The 20,283-nt window shown below is 41.3% G+C and overlaps 1 gene segment (V, D, J or C); it reads left to right on the forward strand.

Annotated features, from left to right (window-relative positions):
• Nucleotides 1-14,424, forward strand: part of LOC123744629 (T-cell receptor beta-2 chain C region-like) — a 605,275-nt gene extending 590,851 nt beyond the window's left edge. Inside the window, 5 exon segments of the C gene segment in view lie at nt 3,809-3,857; nt 10,132-10,482; nt 10,637-10,663; nt 11,398-11,504; nt 12,883-14,424. Of these exon segments, the coding sequence occupies nt 3,809-3,857; nt 10,132-10,482; nt 10,637-10,663; nt 11,398-11,504; nt 12,883-12,906 (558 nt within the window).
• The last annotated feature ends 5,859 nt before the right edge of the window (nt 14,425-20,283 follow it).

Below are 20,283 nucleotides of genomic sequence, written 5' to 3' on the forward strand. Positions count from 1 at the left end.
ATTTAATTAACCACAAATGTAATTAAACACACATTTAATAAACCACACATTTATTTAACCACACATTTAATTGAACACACATTTAATTAACCACACTTTTAATTAACCACATATTTAATTAACCACACGTTTATTTAACCACACATGTAATTAACCACACATTTAATAAACCACACATTTATTTAACCACACATTTAATTAACCACACATTTAATAGACCACACATTTAATTGACCACACATTTAATTACCCACACATTTAATTAACCACACATTTAATTAACCACATATTTAATTAAACCACACATTTAATTAACCACACATTTATTTAACTACACATTTTCACATAGCAAGCTAGCAAGGTTTAAACAAGTTTGTATTTGAGGATTTATGCCTTTACTGTTACGTTTGTGTTATGTATATTGTGTTTTGTGTTTCTGTAAAGACTGTCTCCTGTTTGTGTTTCTGTAAAGACTGTCTCCTGTTTGTGTTTCTGTAAAGACTGTCTCCTGTTTGTGTTTCTGTAAAGACTGTCTCCTGTTTGGGTTTTTGTAAAGACTGTCTCCTGTTTGTGTTTCTGTAAAGACTGTCTCCTGTTTGGGTTTTTGTAAAGACTGTCTCCTGTTTGTGTTTCTGTAAAGACTGTCTCCTGTTTGCCTTTCTGTAAAGACTGTCTCCTGTTTGTGTTTCTGTAAAGACTGTCTCCTGTTTGTGTTTCTGTAAAGACTGTCTCCTGTTTGCCTTTCTGTAAAGACTGTCTCCTGTTTGTGTTTCTGTAAAGACTGTCTCCTGTTTGCCTTTCTGTAAAGACTGTCTCCTGTTTGTGTTTCTGTAAAGACTGTCTCCTGTTTGTGTTTCTGTAAAGACTGTCTCCTGTTTGTGTTATGAATCAGTTATTTACATATACATTCTTTTAAAGATAAGTTTAGATAAAGATTATCTTTCCAAGTAACTTTACTACTAGGTTGGTCCTTTGCTGAACTTTTACTTTTAAAGAAATAGTTAAGTAAAAATACTTTAAAGTACTACTTAAGTCGTTTTTCTGGGGGTTTCTGTACTTTACTATTTATATTTTTCGCAACTTTTACTTTTACTTCACTACATTCCTAAAGAAAACAATGTACTTTTTACTCCATACATTTTCCCTGACACCCAAAAGTACTTGTTACAGGACTGCTTTGGAATGCTTAGCAGGACAGAAAAATTGCCTAATTCACAGTTACCAAGAGAACATTCCTGGTCCTCCCTACTGCCTCTGATCTGGAGGACTCACTAAAAAGAGAACATCCCTGGTCATCCCTACTGCCTCTGATCTGGAGGACTCACTAAACAGAGAACATTCCTGGTCCTCCCTACTGCCTCTGATCTGGAGGACTCACTAAACAGAGAACATCCCTGGTCATCCCTACTGCCTCTGATCTGGAGGACTCACTAAACAGAGAACATTCCTGGTCCTCCCTATTGCCTCTGATCTGGAGGACTCACTAAACACACATGCTTTGTTTGTAAATTCTGTTGGAGTGTTGGAGTGTGCCCCTGGCTAACTAGATAAAATACAAAATCAAATGGTGCCATCTGGTTTGCTTAATATAAGGAATATGAAATGATTTATACTTTTACTTTTGATACTTAAGTATATTTTAAACCAAAAACTTTTAGGCTTATACTCAATTAGTATTTTACTGGGTGACTTTCATTGTTACTTGAATCATTTTCTATTAAGGTATCTTTACTTTTACTCAAGGTTAACAATTGGGTACTTTTTCCACCTCTGCTAGTATATAAGCCTCCGCTTGATATCAAATGAAGCTCATCGATTAAAAAGGGAGACTTTTCTCAGAGATGATCCTACAGTGACCTCTGGAGGGTCACTGTGGGATTACACAAATTCACATCAGAAGTCAAAACTATCCTATTCAATTCAATTCAATTGGCTTGAGATATAAAACAAAAGAAACACATTTAAGATTATCCCTAAATACATATATACCTTTTATACAAACCATTCCACAATATAATGATACCGTCACTAAAGCAGATACCTCCTACCAGTTAAATAAAAGTTGAATAAAAATAAAAAAATATATATGATCTAATGCAATTAGAATCAAGTTAGAACGTAATGCAAGTTTAAGACTGGATCTTGTCAGCCCTGCTCTATGATAGGCTGTTACTGTCACATGATGCAGCATGGCAGGGGGAGAGGAGAGGGAGAGGGGACAGGGCTGTGACTTAGACAGCTGTCATTTACATTTTTAGATTTATGAAAAACATTTACCTTTCCTTCCCTCCTCTCCTCCTCCTCTCCTCCTCCTCCTCCTCCTCTCCTCCCCCTCCTCTCCTCCTCCTCTCCTCCCCTCCTCTCCTCCTCCTCCCCCTCCTCTTCCTCCTCCTCTTCCTCCTCCTCCTCCTGTCCTCCCCCTCCTCTCCTCCCTGTTGCTTTTCTTAGTACTGCTGACGGAAATAGAAGCTGTCAGTTTGGACCAGGATCCCACTCCGGTAACAACAGTAAAATGTCATAATATTAATTATAAACATCACATTTGGATATTGTCTTTTTACATTGTCTTTTTTATTGATGTTATTCATTACATCAATCAATAGAAGAAAAAAAGTAAATATCCAAATGTAAATGTTTATTATTAAAATCATGAATTTGCTGTTCTATTTATAGGGTCAGAACAGGCTCCAACTGCAGTAGCCCTCCGTGAAGACGCACCTGCTGCTACAGACAGATACTGAGAGACTGAGATGGTGAGAGAGATACAGAGAGAGAACAGGGGAGGGAAACTAAACAACAGAAAGAACAGAACGAGTGTTTTTGTGTGATGCTTTCACACTGTGGGGACAGGGGGCCACGGTGATATATTTACATAGAGACGCCGTACAAAAACCTCCTACCATTCACTTCCATACAGGAGAGGGCTGGGGCCTATTCACACACTACTACAGACTGTTGAGGAGTCTGGAGAGATGCTTCGATAATACTGAAGGATAAAACAAGAATTCAACCAATCTTCAGGATTATAAAAATCTACTTTATTGGGAGCATTTTCCTGGACAAGACAACAAACTTATGAAGTCAGATTTAGTTACATAGGGGAGTTTGTCCGATTCCTGTTTGACCATAAAATCTCCTCAAACACATTGCTGAACTCAGTAGTTATTTTTAGAGTATCTCTGAGTATCTCTGAGTATCCCTGAGTATCTCTGAGTATCCCTGAGTATCCCTGAGTATCTCTGAGTATCTCTGAATATCTCTGAGTATCTCTGAGTATCCCTGAGTATCCCTGAGTGTCTCTGAGTATCTCTGAGTATCTCTGAATATCTCTGAGTATCTCTGTTCATATTCCCTTGAGGCTGAATGACAAAGAGATCTGAGGTATTTTTAGAAGAGGAGGCGAACGGTGTGACACTGGAAGTGAGGCCTACTTTGGGAATGGAACCAAACTCACTGTTTTAGGTAAGTTCACTTCAGATGAATGACATTGATAAAGATCTGTAACCCTGAAGATGTTTGATTGCCATTTAATAGTATAATAAAGTGTCCGTTATACAGCTGAACTAAACGGTTGATGTGAAAACACTGTGACTCAAACTCAACCAGCCTTCTTTGGCAATGGAACGAAACTCACTGTTTTAGGTAAATCCTTTCTCATCTATTTACTTACTGTACTGGTTCATCTAATGGTTTATTTGAACCATTGACTAATATTAAAAAGCGGGGTATTATTTTAGATGGCAAATGCGTAGACAAGTTCAGTAGCTAGTGGTTGGTACATTACTGCTCAGTATGTCGGCACTGTGACAACTATGATCCTGCATTCTTTGGAGCAGGGACCAAACTGAGTGTTCTGGGTAAGAGAATATTCACCATGATGGAACTAATGGGACTCTGTGTGTGGTCTAGGGGTTTTGGTGATGAGTTAGTTAGTTGATTATGGATTCAGTACATTAGATTAGTTCATACTAGTGTTACCTCCAGTCAATGCTTTTTGATGTTAAGCCTGTACACTGTGCCAACTATGAGGCACATTTTGGATCAGGCACCAAATTAACAGTTCTCGGTAAGTAATCTGTACACTGTGTTTGGCGTATGGACAGTGAATGTGAGTGAGACAACATACTCGTGAGAAGAGATTTGATATCATAGTATTACAGTATGGTTTGAGTCATCTGTGTCGGTCTTGTAAACTGGTTAAAACATGGTGTTGATTGGTAGGACGTCTTGAACAATACAGTTATCAAAGGCCATGTACGATCGGGATTTAAAGTTGACGAGAAAAGGACTTGCTAGACTAGAGCAGTATTCCACTGTACTGTGTTAATGGTGCCAGCCAGGCTCAGCGTGCCCATATAGCTATATTATAGCAGTGTTCCACTGTACTGTGCTGGTGGTGCCAGCCAGGCTCAGCGTGCCCATATAGCTATATTATAGCAGTGTTCCACTGTACTGTGCTAGTGGTGCCAGCCAGGCTCAGCGTGCCCATATAGCTATATTATAGCAGTGTTCCACTGTACTGTGCTAGTGGTGCCAGCCAGGCTTACTTCGGTGGAGGAACCAGGTTAACTGTTCTAGGTGAGAAATGACACTGAAAAAGTGCAGTAATCTGTTGGTTATAAAACATGTAAGCTATGTGGTTATAATGTATGTGGTTGTAAAGTTTTTTAGAGAATTGTACTGTAACAGAACGACTGGGTAGTATCTTTAAAGTCCTCCTGACGTGGTTACATACAGGCTGAGTAAATCCACTGTGCTGGTGGTGCCAGCCAGGCTTACTTCGGTGGAGGAACCAGGTTAACTGTTCTAGGTGAGACATTACACCAACATAATATAACGTTTGCACCTGATTGTGATTTTGTTTTTAAACTACATGTAATTTGTACACCTTTCCATCTTATGGTTACAATCTGTAGGTTACAGTGTGTGGTTGATGTTCATGGATTGGAATGTGACCTAAAGATTGGTCGAGAGGTGGAACGCACTTGAATTTCATTAGTTTATAACCAAATCATTTATGGTGACTATTTTACTATGTCAGATTTAACCCCCCCCCCCAGCTGAATGTCTCAGAGTTCCTGTGAAGAGTTTTGAAATAACTTTAATAGAGTAACAAAGATTGAGTCAAAACAAAGTCAGAGAGACGGTAAAGATACAGCCTTGTGTCTCTGTGCTCGTACTCGGAGGCATATTTTGGAGCCGGCACCAAACTCACCGTTTTAGGTAAGAAAATGAACAATGAACTGTTGTGGAATCTATCTGACAAATGTACACGAGGGAATAACAAAGACCAACAAATTAACATTTGGCAATATAGAAAATATCTAATTTGACTATACGTCTAAATTGTGTTAAAGTAAGAGAGTATATTTAAATGGATCACAGTAAAGGCATTAGTTATGTGCTCCAGTTATCATGGTATAAAGCTGTCTGGCTCCCTGCCCAGACACAGTCTACCTTCATTATAATACGTATCAGCTATAGGAGAAGAGGTTCCTTAGCAGTAGAACCAGACACAGTCTACCTTCATTATAATACTTATCAGCTATAGGAGAAGAGGTTCCTTAGCAGTGGAACCAGACACAGTCTACCTTCATTATAATACTTATCAGCTATAGGAGAAGAGGTTCCTTAGCAGTAGAACCAGACACAGTCTACCTTCATTATAATACTTATCAGCTATAGGAGAAGAGGTTCCTTAGCAGTAGAACCAGACACAGTCTACCTTCATTATAATACTTATCAGCTATAGGAGAAGAGGTTCCTTAGCAGTAGAACCAGACACAGTCTACCTTCATTATAATACGTATCAGCTAGAGGAGAAGAGGTTCCTTAGCAGTAGAACCAGACACAGTCTACCTTCATTATAATACTTATCAGCTAGAGGAGAAGAGGTTCCTTAGCAGTGGAACCAGACACAGTCTACCTTCATTATAATACTTATCAGCTATAGGAGAAGAGGTTCCTTAGCAGTAGAACCAGACACAGTCTACCTTCATTATAATACTTATCAGCTATAGGAGAAGAGGTTCCTTAGCAGTAGAACCAGACACAGTCTACCTTCATTATAATACTTATCAGCTATAGGAGAAGAGGTTCCTTAGCAGTGGAACCAGACACAGTCTACCTTCATTATAATACTTATCAGCTATAGGAGAAGAGGTTCCTTAGCAGTAGAACCAGACACAGTCTACCTTCATTATAATACTTATCAGCTATAGGAGAAGAGGTTCCTTAGCAGTAGAACCAGACACAGTCTACCTTCATTATAATACGTATCAGCTATAGGAGAAGAGGTTCCTTAGCAGTAGAACCAGACACAGTCTACCTTCATTATAATACTTATCAGCTATAGGAGAAGAGGTTCCTTAGCAGTGGAACCAGACACAGTCTACCTTCATTATAATACGTATCAGCTATAGGAGAAGAGGTTCCTTAGCAGTGGAACCAGACACAGTCTACCTTCATTATAATACGTATCAGCTATAGGAGAAGAGGTTCCTTAGCAGTAGAACCAGACACAGTCTACCTTCATTATAATACATATCAGCTATAGGAGAAGAGGTTCCTTAGCAGTAGAACCAGACACAGTCTACCTTCATTATAATACGTATCAGCTATAGGAGAAGAGGTTCCTTAGCAGTGGAACCAGACACAGTCTACCTTCATTATAATACGTATCAGCTAGAGGAGAAGAGGTTCCTTAGCAGTAGAACCAGACACAGTCTACCTTCATTATAATACATATCAGCTATAGGAGAAGAGGTTCCTTAGCAGTGGAACCAGACACAGTCTACCTTCATTATAATACATATCAGCTATAGGAGAAGAGGTTCCTTAGCAGTAGAACCAGACACAGTCTACCTTCATTATAATACTTATCAGCTATAGGAGAAGAGGTTCCTTAGCAGTAGAACCAGACACAGTCTACCTTCATTATAATACTTATCAGCTAGAGGAGAAGAGGTTCCTTAGCAGTAGAACCAGACACAGTCTACCTTCATTATAATACTTATCAGCTAGAGGAGAAGAGGTTCCTTAGCAGTAGAACCAGACACAGTCTACCTTCATTATAATACTTATCAGCTAGAGGAGAAGAGGTTCCTTAGCAGTGGAACCAGACACAGTCTACCTTCATTATAATACATATCAGCTATAGGAGAAGATGTTCCTTAGCAGTAGAACCAGACACAGTCTACCTTCATTATAATACTTATCAGCTATAGGAGAAGAGGTTCCTTAGCAGTGGAACCAGACACAGTCTACCTTCATTATAATACTTATCAGCTAGAGGAGAAGAGGTTCCTTAGCAGTAGAACCAGACACAGTCTACCTTCATTATAATACTTATCAGCTAGAGGAGAAGAGGTTCCTTAGCAGTGGAACCAAACATAGTCTTAGGTACTTTGGTCAAAACAATGATAATTTCATCTCTACATAATATGGAAATGATTTTGTGATGTCATTACATTTCATAAAATCCAACAACCAAAGACAGCAGGTTGGGGTGTAAAGACATCCAACAACCAAAGACAGCAGGTTGGGGGTGTAAAGACTACACCTAAACTCTGCTCGTACTGAGTAGTGAGGAGGGGTTATCTCTGAAGCTGTGTATCAGTGTGAACAACAACCCGGCATTCTTCGGCAGTGGCACCAAACTCACAGTTCTAGGTGAGAAAACTGATTCTGTCATTTGTTATCTATGCCGTCATGGGTTTATCTGTTACTGAAAGAGATGTTGTATTATTTTTTAAATCCGTTGTGTGAACCAGAGATGGAGAGAAAATCTCTTTATGGTTTATAAAACAATGTTCCGATTCCTCAGGCGTTGGTTTGTATGAGTCTATATTGTGGTGTTGTATCAGTTTGAATGGAAGTGCATAATAGTTCAGAAGAGGCAAAGTAACAGATCTGTGTCAGGTGTAATCCAGTGTCTGTAATGTAGATGTATGGTATGTCTCTGTGGTACACGGATAAGGCAGAGTTTGGTCCAGGTACCAGACTCACTGTTCTAGGTAAGGGATTCAGCTTTTCAACTTTCTTAAAAAAATATTGCAAATACATCATCATGAAATTATTTCTAAATTAAGGGGTTTGTTTACTTTGCATTCCTGGCATAGTTGAGCATGAAAATATTCAGGGGGGGGGGGGGGGGGGGACATTTAAGCTGTACAAAGAGCTAATGATAAAGTGAATTAGCCCTGTGCTCTGTTGACATAGACATGCTTAGAAATACAGCATTACTTCCTTTGCTACAAGCCAAACTACTGCAAATAAACCAATGGGTAGCTAGAATCCTCTTGGTTTTCTGTCTGTGAGTATGTGGTGTGCTCTGGTGGTTATGCTGCCTACTTTGGAGAGGGAACTAAGCTAACAGTTCTGGGTAAGAATACTGTACTACTGTTAGAATACTGTAAGAATACTGTAGTAATACTGTAAGAATACTGTAGTAATACTGTTAGAATACTGTAAGAATACTGTAGTAATACTGTTATAAGTAAGAATACTGTAGTAATACTGTTATAATGCTGTAAGAATACTGTAAGAATATTGTAGTAATACTGTTATAATACTGTAAGAATACTGTTATAATACTGTAGTAATACTGTAAGAATACTGTAGCAATACTGTTATAATACTGTAAGAATACTGTTATAATACTGTAAGAATACTGTTATAATACTGTAAGAATACTGTAGTAATACTGTTATAATACTGTAAGAATACTGTAGTAACACTGCTAGAATGCTGTAAGAATACTGTAAGAATACTGTAGTAATACTGTTATAATATTGTAAGAATACTGTTATAATACTGTAAGAATACTGTTGTAATACTGTTAGAATACTGTAAGAATAATACTGTAAGAATAATACTGTGGGAAAACTGTAAGAATACTGCAATAATAATACTGTAGTAATAATAATAATGTGATAATAATGTAATACTAATAATTTAATAATGCTGTAGTAATAATAATACTGTAAGAATGCTGTAAGAATAATACTGTAATACTACTGTAATAATAATACTGTGATAATACTGCAATAATAATACTGTAGTAATAATAATAATGTGATAATAATGTAATACTAATACTTTAATGATGCTGTAGTAATAATAATGTGATAATACTGTACTAATAATAATACTTCAATAATGCTGTAGTAATAATAATACTGTAAGAACGCTGCAAGAATAATACTGTAATACTACTGTAATAATAATATCATAATAATACTGTAATACTACTATAATAATAATACTATAATAATACTGTGATACTACTGTAATATTACTGTGGTAATACTGTAATAATATTACTGTAATAATAATACTATAATAATATTGCAATACCGCTGTATTAATAGTACTCTAATAATAATGCTGTAATAATAATAATGTAGTAATACTGTAATAATAATACTATAATAATACTGTCATAATACTGTCATAATAATACTGTAATACTACTGTACTAATAATACAGTGATAATAATTTCATAATAGTACTGTAATACTACTGTAATAATAATACTAATACTACTGTAATAATAATACTGTCATACTACTTCAATAATAATACTGTAATAATAACACTGTAATAATACTACTGTAATAATACTACTGTAATAATACTGTAATAATAATGCTGTAATACTACTGTAATAATAATACTATAATAATACCATGATAATACTGTAATAATACTACTGTAATAGTACTACTGTAATAATATTACTATAATAATACTGTGATAATACTGTAATAATAATACTATAATAATACTGTGATAATACTGTTATAATAACCTCTATGTTCTAGTCAGTCTTGACTGATTACATTATATAGGGGTGGTACAGTTCAGTAACAAAGTGGTTCATTCGAAGCTGCTGTCGTTTCTATGTGTTTGACTTGGCAGACATTTTGTGATTAACACATTTTCTGATGAACTGTCTCATTGATTCATTTTGTGATGAACTGTCTCATTGATTCATTTTGTGATTAACTGTCTCATTGATTCATTTTGTGATTAACTGTGTTTTAAAGCACTCAGGTTCAGGTATGATGTCAACAACAAACAAAGCCATTGATTGAGTGTTAAAATATTCCACTGTTTTCTCCCTGCAGATCCAAACATCAAAGTCACTGAACCCACAGTGGAAGTCCTAGCACCCTCGGCAAAGGAGTGTAAAGATAGAAACAAGAAGAAGAAGAAGACCCTGGTGTGTGTAGCCACCCGCTTCTACCCCGACCATGTCACGGTCTTCTGGCAAGTCAACAATGTCAACAGAACTGAAGGCGCCGGGACCGACAACAAGGCCTTGTGGGATAAAGATAGTTTATACAGTATCACCAGCAGACTGAGAGTCCCAGCCAAAGACTGGCACAACCCAGACAACAAATTCACCTGCATTGTCAGCTTTTACAATGGGAATGGAGATATAAATGTGAATGACACCATTAGTGGAGATCTCCAAGGTAATAAAATAATGAACAGTGTCTGTGTTTATGAGAAGAAAGAGATTTGACTGAACTAGTACACTAGTTTTGAGGCTCTAATGCATTCCCCTATGTCTAAGTGGTACTGTGATGTATAATCTCATCTAAAACTCTCCTTCTTTGTTTCTTTCAGGTCAAAGTGGGGGAGAGATAACGACAGGTAAATGTGCCCATTATATACTACAGATATATTTCTTCATACCTAAATACATGGCATACTGTACTGTTGACCTGCATACTGTACTGATGACCTGCATACTGTACTGATGACCTGCATACTGGACTGATGACCTGCATACTGTACTGATGACCTACATACTGTACTGATGACCTGCATACTGTACTGATGACCTGCATACTGTACTGATGACCTGCATACTGTACTGATAACCTGCAGTGTATATCAGGGTTTTCCTGGTCCTGGGTTAGGGTTGGGGTTGGGGTTAGGGTTGGGGTTAGGGTTAGGGACCCAAAGAGGTGCATATTTCTGTTTTTGCCCTGGAAATACCCACCTGATTCCACTAATTACCTAATCATCAAGCCTGATTAGTGGAAGCAGGTGTGTCAGTTCCAGGGAAAAAACGATGAGCTTCCCTTTGGATCCCCAGGACCAAGAAACACTGGCCTAGATCATTGGTTATATCCCCAGGACCAAGAAACACTGGCCTCGATCATTGGTTATATCCCCAGGACCAAGAAACACTGGCCTAGATCATTGGTTGGATCCCCAGGACCCAGAAACACTGGCCTAGATCATTGGTTGGATCCCCAGGACCCAGAAACACTGGCCTAGATCATTGGTTGTGCTGTGTTTTTTTCAATGGACGATCTGCTAACAATATCATCTGATACCACCTTAATCAAGGTCATTTGAATGTATTATTGTCCTTGCAGATTACTATGTGAAGAGCACCCAGACTGCCAAGCTGGCCTACAGCATCTTCATCGCTAAGAGTACCTTCTACGGCCTGGTCGTCATGGTTATGATTTGGAAGTTCCAGGTGAGTTCACGACAACTATCGATAAAGGTTCATCACACAGCCACATCTCTCCTCTTCTATCTATGCCTTGTGCTAGAGGAGTCCCTGATCAGTTTTGTACTGTCTTGCCAACTCCTACGGTCAGGGTGACAGTGACCGCACAAACAGATCCAAACTGGGCACACCATATCATTTCAACGTGGATAAGTTGGGAAATATTTGGTTTAGACGTTGATCAATGAGATTACAATTTATATTCACCCAATCAAAACAGACAGCCCAAAGTTAGTTGAATTTCCAATGTGTTATCACCATGATTTCAACCATCTAAAAGCACAACCAAGTTTAAATGGAAAATAACTATGTCTGATTTTTGGTTTAGTTGTCAACCAAACGTCTGTCATTGCTCTTTCAACCATTTTAAAGCACAACAAAGTTCAAATGGGGATACAGTGTGTAATCACTGTGTTTCGTCTAATAGCAGAACCAAATGACCTGGATTGCAGTTGAGAGTTACATTATAGTACATGGTACAAGTGATCAATGTTAAAACCTTGGATGGAAGACAGATTAACTCTCCAGTAGGAGGTGCTGCCCAGCCTAATGTTTTTCTTTCTGATACTGGCCATAACCTTGAATATCTGATATTGTTTTAAAACTATCAAAATTCTACATATTTTGTTTATGTTGAAATTAGTTTACCATAATGACACAATCCTGTGATTTAAATTTCACCCCCCATCCCCAAACAATGTATGTTCCACGTAGATTCCACATCACAATACGTTGACAAATTGCGTTGAAACAACGTTGATTCAATCAGTTTGCGCCCAGTGGGATATCACAGGACAGGCAGGAGTGAAACGCAGGACAACACAAACAGATCTGGGATCAGGCTAGCTATGGGCTAATAAAGGTTCTAACCTGGCACCATCATCTAAATAAAACCTTGATTCTATTTCTGTGGGCACCGTACTGTCTTTATCCTGTATCTCTGTATCTCTGTGTTTCCCATACAGACACCGTACTGTCTTTATCCTGTATCTCTGTATCTCTGTGTTTCCCATACAGACACCGTACTGTCTTTATCCTGTATCTCTGCATCTCTGTGTTTCCCATACAGACACCGTACTGTCTTTATCCTGTATCTCTGTATCTCTGTGTTTCCCATACAGACACCATACTGTCTTTATCCTGTATCTCTGTGTTTCCCATACAGACACCATACTGTCTTTATCCTGTATCTCTGTGTTTCCCATACAGACACCATACTGTCTTTATCCCCTTATCTCTGTGTTTCCCATACAGACACTTTATCCTGTATCTCTGTGTCTGTGTTTCACATGCAGACACCATACTGTCTTTATCCTGTATCTCTGTGTCTGTGTTTCACATGCAGGGCTCCTCAGAGAAACAGATTTAACGGAATACAAGTTGCCCAAGGAGGATGTCCTGCACGGGTGTTGATTCTTCCATGTGATCAAGGACGGACCGACAAAAGGGCAATTCTGGCAAATGCCAGATGGACTGATTCATCTTTAGCCCAGTGGGCCTGTCTAAATTGGCTTTTTTTTTAGCAAAATAATAATAATTTTCCTAGTAAAGAGGGCTTTAAGGAAAAACATGGGCAGTCCTCCCCGCACAGCCAGAAGAGGACTGGCCACCCCTCATAGCCTGGTTCCTCTCTAGGTTTCTTCCTAGGTTTTGGCCTTTCTAGGGAGTTTTTCCTAGCCACCGTGCTTCTACACCTGCATTGCTTGCTGTTTGGGGTTTTAGGCTGGGTTTCTGTACAGCACTTTGAGATATCAGCTGATGTAAGAAGGGCAATATAAATACATTTGATTTGATTTGTGTGTTAGAAATGCCTGGGCCGGTTTCTGATCCCAGTTTGCCCCTGCATGTAATTGTATTGTCCATTGTGCTTATTGTGTCCATTATCTCTTTATTACCCTGTCTATGTGAAGATGTGCGTTTTAAGAATCTCCTATGAACATGAACTTGCAATTTAAATGTATATTTGAATAAATTCAGCCAAAACAATCTTTCCATTAATAACTTACAAAACCAATGTCTGTTTGTTTTTCCAGTAATTACAGTATAGTATGTATGAATACATTCTGCTTTCCAATGTCTAAATGTTAATTTGTGAATAATAAACTGTATATAATTAGGGACAGATCGAAATGTACCTTTCCACAGTTAAAAATATTTTCACGACCCTCCCCCTCATAGAATTAACTCAATATATTGTTTACAACCACAAATAACTATAACTGTTGCGGCCCTGTTTTTATAAACGTGGATATCGACTTCGCCACTTCAGCATGCTTTTCTGCCACAGTTGATGCCACACAGGGCTTTGGGCCAGAAGGTTGAGGGTTCACCGACCACCACAGACGAGCTCACTCTCCCTGCCTGTTTCATCACAATACGCAGGGCTTTGGGCCAGAAGGTTGAGGGGTCACCGACCACCACAGACGAGCTCACTCTCCCTGCCTGTTTCATCACAATACGCAGGGCTTTGGGCCAGAAGGTTGAGGGGTCACCGACCACCACAGACGAGCTCACTCTCCCTGCCTGTTTCATCACATTACGATCAGAGATGGAGGCAGAGCATGATCAGCTAGGGGGAAATCAGATTTTCAACATTTTGATGCCATATTTATATCAAATATATGCAACACATTTTCCACCAACAGGTTTAACAACCAATAAAGAACTTCTGGCACTTCGATATCATGGTTTGTGTTTTGAACAAACAGGAAATACATCCCTCCCTACCTTGTAGACTTACCCAGTATCGGAGGCTTGGCTTGACAATCCCCTAGTGTCATTAAACTTTCTGGTTTGGATTGATTGATTTGAATTGTATGTAAATAAAATACACTTATACACATTATTTTTTAAGTGACTGGGATTGCACAATAAAGTCTGGGACTTATTTCCATTGTGGTCTCTATTTTTTGTACATAAATACATATACAATTACATAAATAGAGACAAAAAAATGCTCGACCTCCAGATGAGTATGAGGGAAGTACAATTCTGACCAGCTTGTTTGGCTGGTAGCTTATTCTGTAGATGTTTGGGGCTGCTGGGTAACCATGATGTGCAGCATAATCAGACACTAGACTAGATGTTTGGGGCTGCTGGTTATCCATGATGTGCAGCATAATCAGACACTAGACTAGATGTTTGGGGCTGCTGGTGATCCATGATGTGCAGCATAATCAGACACTAGACTAGATGTTTGGGGCTGCTGGTGAACCATGATGTGCAGCATAATTAGTGACACTAGACTAGATGTTTGGGGCTGCTGGTGAACCATGATGTGCAGCATAATCAGTGACACTAGACTAGATGTTTGGGGCTGCTGGTGATCCATGATGTGCAGCATAATCAGACACTAGACTAGATGTTTGGGGCTGCTGGGTAACCATGATGTGCAGCATAATCAGTGACACTAGACTAGATGTTTGGGGCTGCTGGTGAACCATGATGTGCAGCGTAATCAGTGACACTAGACTAGATGTTTGGGGCTGCTGATGAACCATGATGTGCAGCGTAATCAGTGACACTAGACTAGATGTTTGGGGCTGCTGGTGAACCATGATGTGCAGCGTAATCAGTGACACTAGACTAGATGTTTGGGGCTGCTGATGAACCATGATGTGCAGCATAATCAGTGACACTAGACTAGATGTTTGGGGCTGCTGGTGAACCCTGATGTGTTTGAGGTTTTATGGTGTCTGTAGCTTCTAGGTGTCCATCCAATTGGTTGACAGATTTTTATGAGAATATTCAAAAATCTTCATAAAAACAATATACCATTTCAGAGTTTCCATCAGTAAAATTTGGTGCCGGACAACATGACAGGGAAGATCGTAATTTACCGGACATTTGAGAAGCTGGATATCCATTCAGATCCAACCTGGCGCAGACAGCACTATCAATAAACGAGGGATATTGGACAAATGAGCCACATTTACATGTCCTTAAAAACAGCCTATAACAAATGACAGAAATACTATTCATTGTGTTACTATGTGTAGTATATAATAAACTTTATAGCCTGTATTTTGAGGGGAAATACTTTCCTAAAACAATCAGCTGTCAGAGATGTGACCATTAAATGTATCAGGGCATTGAATACAAAGGCTTAAATGTCTACTGTTATGATATTACCATTTTAATATATACTCTACCGTTCAACAGTTTGGGGTCACTTAGAAATGTCCTTGTTTTTGAAAGAAAAGCAAAAAAATGGTGTCCATTAAAATAACATCAAATTTATCAGAAATACAGTGTAGACATTGTTAATGTTGTATATGACTATTGTAGCTGGAAACGGCTGATTTTTTATGGAATATCTACAGAGGCCCATTATCAGCAACCATCACTCCTGTGTTCCAATGGCACGTTGTGTAGTACCCGCAAAACACCAGTCTCAACGTCAACATTTGAAGAGGCGACTCCGGGATGCTGGCCATCTAGGCAGAGTTGCAAAGAAAAAGCCATATCTCAGACTGTCCAATAAAAAGAAAAGATTAAGATGGGCAAAAGAACATAGACACTGAACAGAGGAACTCTGCCTAGAAGGCCAGCATCCCGGAGTCGCCTCTTCACTGTTGACATTGAGACTGGTGTTTTGTGGGTACAATTTAATGAAGCTGCCAGTTAAAACCTCTTACATCTAGACGTTCCGCTAGCGGAACACCTGCTCCAATATCCAATGATAGGCGTGGCGCGAATTACAAATTCCTCAAAAATCCCAAAACTTCCATTTTTCAAACACATGACTATTTTACACCATTTTAACCTGTTATGGCAGTATTTTCACGGCCGGATAAAAAACATAACCGATTTAATCTGATTATTACTCCTGCACAGAAACTAGAATATGCATATAATTATTAGCTTTGGATAGAAAACACTCCAAAGTTTCTAAAACTGTTTGAATGGTGTCTGTGAGTATAACAGAACTCATTTGGCAGGCCAAAACATGTGAAGATTCCATGCAGGAAGTGCCCTGTCTGACAATTTCTTGCCCTTCTTGATTACCTCTATCCATTACAGAGGATCTCTGCTGTTACGTGACACTTCCTACGGCTCCCATGGGCTCTCAGAAGGCGGCAAAAAGCTGAATCGTGGCTTTGCAGGCTCTGGCTGAAAAAAAGTAGCGCGTTTGGATAGTGGCTGGTCACAGTACTGTGAGACTCAGGCGCGTGCCCGAGTCGACCCCATGCTTTGTTTTCTTTCGTCTGTTTACCTAAACGCAGATTCCCGGTCGGAATATTATCGCTTTTTTATGAGAAAAATGGCATAAAAATTGATTTTAAACAGCGGTTGACATGCTTCGAAGTACGGTAATGGAATATTTAGAAATCTTTTGTCACGAAATGCGCCATGCTCGTGACCCTTATTTACACTTTGAAATCGGACAGTGCGGTTAGATAAAGGAGAGTCTTGTCTTTAAAATGCTGGAAAATAGTCATATGTTTGAAAAATTGAAGTTGTTGTATTTTTGAGGAATTTGTCATTCGCGCCACGCCTATCATTGGATATTGGAGCAGGTGTTCCGCTAGCGGAACGTCTAGATGTAAGAGGTTAAAGACAAGACTCTCCTTTATCTAACCACACTGTCCGATTTCAAAAAGGCTTTACAGCGAAAGCAAAACATTAGATTATGTCAGCAGAGTACCCAGCCAGAAATAATCAGACACCCATTTTTCAAGCTAGCATATAATGTCACAAAAAACAAAACCACAGCTAAATGCAGCACTAACCTTTGATGATCTTCATCAGATGACACGCCTAGGACATTATGTTATACAATACATGCATGTTTTGTTCAATCAAGTTCATATTTATATCAAAAACCAGCTTTTTACATTAGCATGTGTCACGTCCTGACCAGCAGATGGAGCTGTTGTTGTAGTTTTGGGGTCAGGACGTGGCAGTCTTGTGTGTGTGATTGTTCTGTGTTGGTCTTGTGACTCCTGATCAGGAACAGCTGGGGATCGTTGTTCCTGATTGGGAGTCATATATGTAGGAGTATGTTTGTCACTTGGGTTGGTGGGTAGTTGTTTTTGCACTGCGTGTTGTGTGCCTGCAAAACTGTTCCTGTCGTATATATTGTTTGAATTGTTAAGTGGATGCTCTACTCCTTTATTTTAATTAAAGATGAGTATTCACATACCTGCTGCGCCTTGGTCCATTTCTACAGAAGACAGCCGTTACAGAACTACCCACCACCAAAGGACCAAGCAGCAGAAGAGGAGGAAGCCACAGGAGAAGAAAATGGAAGAATGGACCTGGCAGGACGAAAGAAAATTCTGGGCGGACAAGTTAAGGGAGCTAAGGGAACCCGAGAGGCAGCCCCAAGATTTTTTTTGGGGGGGGCACACGGGTAGTTTGGCCAGGCCAGGGAAGAGCCGTAAGCCAGCTACCCGTGACTACAGGGAGGTGCGTACGAGGTGGAGGGCGTCATGTTACGCTGAGGTGCGCACCATCTCGCCTATACGGACGCACAGCCCACTTCGCCCAGTACCAGCGCCCCGCAGGTGCCAGGGCAAGGGGAGCATCGAGCCGGAAGGGGTGATGCCAACCCTGCACTCAAGACCGCCAGTGCGCCCTTTCGGTCCGGTGTTTCCCGCTAGACACACTAGCATGGAGGTGCGTGTCTCCAGGCTGGTACGTCCAATACCTGCCCCACGCATCAGGAGTCAACAGTCGTCATCAGAGCTGCCCGCCAGTCAACAGTCACCAGAGCTGCCCGCCAGTCAACAGTCACCAGAGTTGCCCGCCAGTCAACAGTCGTCGGAGCTGCCCGCCAGTCAACAGTCGTCGGAGCTGCCCGCCAGTCAACAGTCGTCGGAGCTGCCCGCCAGTCAACAGTCGTCGGAGCTGCCCGCCAGTCAACAGTCGTCGGAGCTGCCCGCCAGTCAACAGTCGTCGGAGCTGCCCGCCAGTCAACAGTCGTCGGAGCTGCCCGCCAGTCAACAGTCGCCGGAGTGGCCGGACTGCGCTGAACTGCCGGAGTGGCCGGACTGCGCTGAACTGCCGGAGTGGCCGGACTGCGCTGAACTGCCGGAGTGGCCGGACTGCGCTGAACTGCCCGAGTGGTCCTCCTGCCCTCCGGTCCAGCCCGAGTGGTCCTCCTGCCCTCCGGTCCAGCCCGAGTGGTCCTCCTGCCCTCCGGTCCAGCCCGAGTGGCCCGCATGCCTTCCGGCCCAGCCCGAGTGGCCCGCATGCCTTCCGGCCCAGCCCGAGTGGCCCGCATGCCTTCCGGCCCAGCCCGAGTGGCCCGCATGCCTTCCGGCCCAGCCCGAGGGGCCCGCATGCCTTCCGGCCCAGCCCGAGGGGCCCTCCTGCTCTCCGGCCCAGCCCGAGGGGCCCTCCTGCTCTCCGGCCCAGCCCGAGGGGCCCTCCTGCTCCCCGGCCCAGCCCGAGGGGCCCTCCTGCTCCCCGGCCCAGCCCGAGGGGCCCTCCTGCTCCCCGGCCCAGCCCGAGGGGCCCTCCTGCCCCCCGGCCCAGCCCGAGGGGCCCTCCTGCCCCCCGGCCCGGCCCGAGGGGCCCTCCTGTCCCCCGGCCCGGCCCGAGGGGCCCTCCTGTCCCCCGGCCCGGCCCGAGGGGCCCTCCTGTCCCCCGGCCCGGCTCGAGGGGTCCGTCTGCCTGGCGCAGCTATCGGCTCCACCGAAGTGGGCGACGCCGAGGGTGGAGCAGGGTCCACGTCCTGCACCGGAGCCACCTCCAGGATAGGTGGGTTGGGGAGGGAGGGTGTAGCACAGTGCCGTCGTTGACGGCAGCCACCCTCCCTTCCCTCCCTTATTGTTTAGGGGTTATTGTTTATGGGTTTTGTTGGGGATTTTGTTTGTTGGTGTTTTTTCGTTGTTAGGTGCATTCCGGGGTCTGCACATTGAGGGGGGGGTACTGTCACGTCCTGACCAGCAGATGGAGCTGTTGTTGTAGTTTTGGGGTCAGGACGTGGCAGTCTTGTGTGTGTGATTGTTCTGTGTTGGTCTTGTGACTCCTGATCAGGAACAGCTGGGGATCGTTGTTCCTGATTGGGAGTCATATATGTAGGTCACTTGGGTTGGTGGGTAGTTGTTTTTGCACTGCGTGTTGTGTGCCTGCAAAACTGTTCCTGTCGTATATATTGTTTGAATTGTTAAGTGGATGCTCTACTCCTTTATTTTAATTAAAGATGAGTATTCACATACCTGCTGCGCCTTGGTCCATTTCTACAGAAGACAGCCGTTACAGCATGTGACGTTCAGAACTAGCATTCCCACCGAACACTTCCGGTGAATTTACTAAATTACTCACGATAAACGTTCACAAAAAACATAACTATTATTTTAAGAATTATACATACAGAACTCCTTTATGCAATCGAGGTGTCCGATTTTAAAATAGCTTTTCGGTGAAAGCACATTTTGCAATATTCTGAGTAGATAGCTCGCCATCACAGGCTAGCTATTTTGACACCCACCAAGTTTGACCCTCACCAAACTTAGATTTACTATAAGAAAAATTGGATTACCTTTGCTGTTCTTCATCAGAATGCACTCCCAGGACTTCTACTTCAATAACAAATGTTGGTTTGGTTCAAAATAATCCATAGTTATATCCAAATAGCGGCGTTTTGTTTGTGCGTTCAAGACACTATCCGAAGGGTGACGAAGGGTTACGCGCCCGACGCGTTTCGTGACCAAAAAATTCGAAATATTCCATTACCGTACTTCAAAGCATGTCAACCGCTGTTTAAAATCAATTTTTATGCTATTTTTCTCGTAAA

The sequence above is a fragment of the Salmo salar genome, chromosome 09 (genome assembly GCF_965601325.2).
Source record: "Salmo salar chromosome 09, fSalSal1, whole genome shotgun sequence".
NCBI classification, from domain to species: domain Eukaryota; kingdom Metazoa; phylum Chordata; class Actinopteri; order Salmoniformes; family Salmonidae; genus Salmo; species Salmo salar.